At 39.1% G+C, this 2,576-nt stretch overlaps 1 protein-coding gene across 1 annotated transcript; it reads right to left on the bottom strand.

Moving 5' to 3' along the window:
- Nucleotides 1-1,979: 1,979 nt before the first annotated feature.
- Nucleotides 1,980-2,348, bottom strand: LOC112194308 (cysteine proteinase inhibitor 1). The gene has a single exon (XM_024334559.1). The coding sequence runs from the start codon at nt 2,346-2,348 to the stop codon at nt 1,980-1,982; it is 369 nt and encodes a 122-aa protein (XP_024190327.1).
- Between the last annotated feature and the right edge of the window lie 228 nt (nt 2,349-2,576).

The following is a 2,576-nucleotide window of genomic DNA, read 5'->3' as shown; positions in this document are numbered from 1 at the left end:
CATACTCATTAAAGTATTCATATATATTTAATAAGAATTAAAAATATAATTAAGATCATGTGACATAAAAATGTATGATATAAATCTAAGTCAATCCATTATATTTATCATGTGGTACAAAAAATACAGAAAAAAATAAACATTAAAAAATGAATGATTTTTTTTTTAGAATAAAAACAAATGATTTCTTCATATTATTTTTTTTTGCACAGCTAAAATAGAAAAAAAAACAAAACAAAAAAACATAATAGTTCATGGCATTTTCTTATTGATTAGACATTTATTTTTGAAACTCAAGTTTGATTAAGAAATGTATATTTAATAATGTGCTAGGAGAAAACCTCTAGGGTTTGAGAGAACGCCGCCCTTATGGGTGGTCGTTTCTGCAACTTTCTCCATCTCCGATGGAGAACTATGTCGGCACATCCCTTGGTGCCGTATATCTCGAGTTCGGTGCAAAGCGCCTCCTCTTTTCTTCCAATTTGCTCCTCAAAAGCGTGGTCTATGATTCCTCTTGCGGTGGCGGATTGCGATGTTTTCCCTCTCTCTCAGATCTCCACAACTTGTGATTCAAGGCTGAGTTCGATCTGTGCAGGTGGTTGGCGACCTTCCGATGGGATATCGGAGGTTTTGGGTCGGATCCGAATCTGCTTCTTGGAATTTTAGACGTGACCTTTTGGAATGCTGTGGCAGGGGCTCGAGATGGGAAGGTTTTCGACCCAGATCGGAGTGCAGGTTGGAACGACCGCGGGTGTCGGACTTGTTTTCTGGTTTCTGGTTTCCAAATCGGACCAGGGGGAGTTCGCGACCAGAGATTTCATGCCAGAGTCCGACGGCGGTGCAGCAGTCCATGGTTGGTGGCGCTTGGAGTCGTGTGGTTGACACCGAGACGAGAGATTTCCGGCGTTGCAGATCTGGAAGGATTGCCGGATGTCGGGCTGAAGCCAGCTTGGGTGCCCAGATCAGATCCTTGGGTGCCCAGATCAAATTATGTTGGGCCTTGGCCTTTGTCAAGTTTGACCTGTCAGACTTGATCTTGGATTCAGGCCGGATTTGGGTCCGCATTTGGGACCCAAGTGGTAATCGAATCTGGATCTTGGATCCGAGACAGCTGCTCATTTTGATATGGTATTTGTTCTGGTTCTTGGGAGTTCGATTGCTAATTTACGAGTTTCTGACACCCTCGGTTACTTTCGAACTCTCGGTGAGCGAATCACCTCTCCCAGGTGTTCATATCACCGGTTACGGCTACGGTTACCGTTACTATTACATTTACACTGCTCTCGTGACATATGCAGTGCAGCGATGTCGTTCGGCATCAAGTCACATGGTTACCTTTCATTCTAGATGCGTCTGTGCATCTTGTTATCTTTTATTATTTTTCTACATTATAGGTGCGTCTGTGCATCTTGTTAAGTTTTTTATTCTTTCTTTCGATGTTTTTGCATCGCTCTATGTACTTCTCAGTTTCACTTAATATAGCTTGTCGTCTTTCCCTTAAAAAAAAAGAAATGTATATTTAGTTCCCTAAGATTTATAGAGTGATTAAATCATTGAAATGATTAAATTTTTTTAATTTAAAGATAATAATTTGTTTGCAAATTTTATGAGTAAGGTTATTTGAGGAAGTTTAGTGAGGTTTAGTGAGTAAATTTAGCATTTGAAAATTTGATAAGAGGTATAAAAAGCATATAGGTCAAGTGAGTAAATTTGGAGGTTCCAATAGAAAAACTCTTTTATTTTTTCAATTGAAAGGAAGAATTCTAATAATAATTAAGAGAAGATTAAAAAAAAACTGGATATTGAATTTTGCAATAAAAATAAAAATAAAAATGAAGCACATATCTACCAAATGGATTATAGAATTACACGAAGTACGTAATTAAGAAATAGAGTTGTCGATCTATCAAATATTCAACTTTATTGGTATTATTCATCACAATCCCTTTATTATTACAACGAAAAATATCAGAATTATTCTAGAAATTGACATCCACCCTACCAGAAAGGATCTCACAACCCTTGAATTTCATCCCCTCGTCTAAGATACCACTGAAGACAGAACATTTATATATGACAGTACTAGAGGAATGGGGCGACGACTCATCCTTGACCTCAATGTCAAGAAGATAATTGAATCCTCGTACTACTTGACGCTCACCCTTGAGAACGCTCTGGAATACCAACTTCTTGCGGGATTGTTTGCTGATTTCAGAAACTGCAAACTCCGCGATCTCTTTCAGATAGGGTTTGTTGAGATCTCCGATGGGACCCCAGCCACCGGAGAGCCAGAGTTGGTCAGCAGCGATGAAATGGGAGAGGAGGAGGAGGAGAAGGCAGTGACGCATCTTTATGGTGACGTTGATTTTCTTCGTTCAAGTTAGGCTTTGGAATAGAGAAAGTGGTGGATGTAAGGAAAGAGATCGAGTTGGGGCTAGGTGGTCGGCTGGGGCTGATACGTATCGATATACTTTTTGTTCTGACGGTGCATATATACGTAACCTACCTTACTAAAGATGAGCTGTTTAGTTCGTAAAAAAAAAAAAAGAAAAAAAAAAGGATTGGGCTTAGTTATA

The sequence above is a fragment of the Rosa chinensis genome, chromosome 3, assembly GCF_002994745.2.
Source record: "Rosa chinensis cultivar Old Blush chromosome 3, RchiOBHm-V2, whole genome shotgun sequence".
NCBI classification, from domain to species: domain Eukaryota; kingdom Viridiplantae; phylum Streptophyta; class Magnoliopsida; order Rosales; family Rosaceae; genus Rosa; species Rosa chinensis.
This window is presented reverse-complemented; position numbering and strand designations above follow the sequence as displayed.

Coding starts and splice junctions, on each gene's coding strand:
- LOC112194308 (XM_024334559.1), bottom strand. CDS start 2,348: ATGCGTCACTGCCTTCTCCTCCTCCTCCTCTCCCATTTCATCGCTGCT.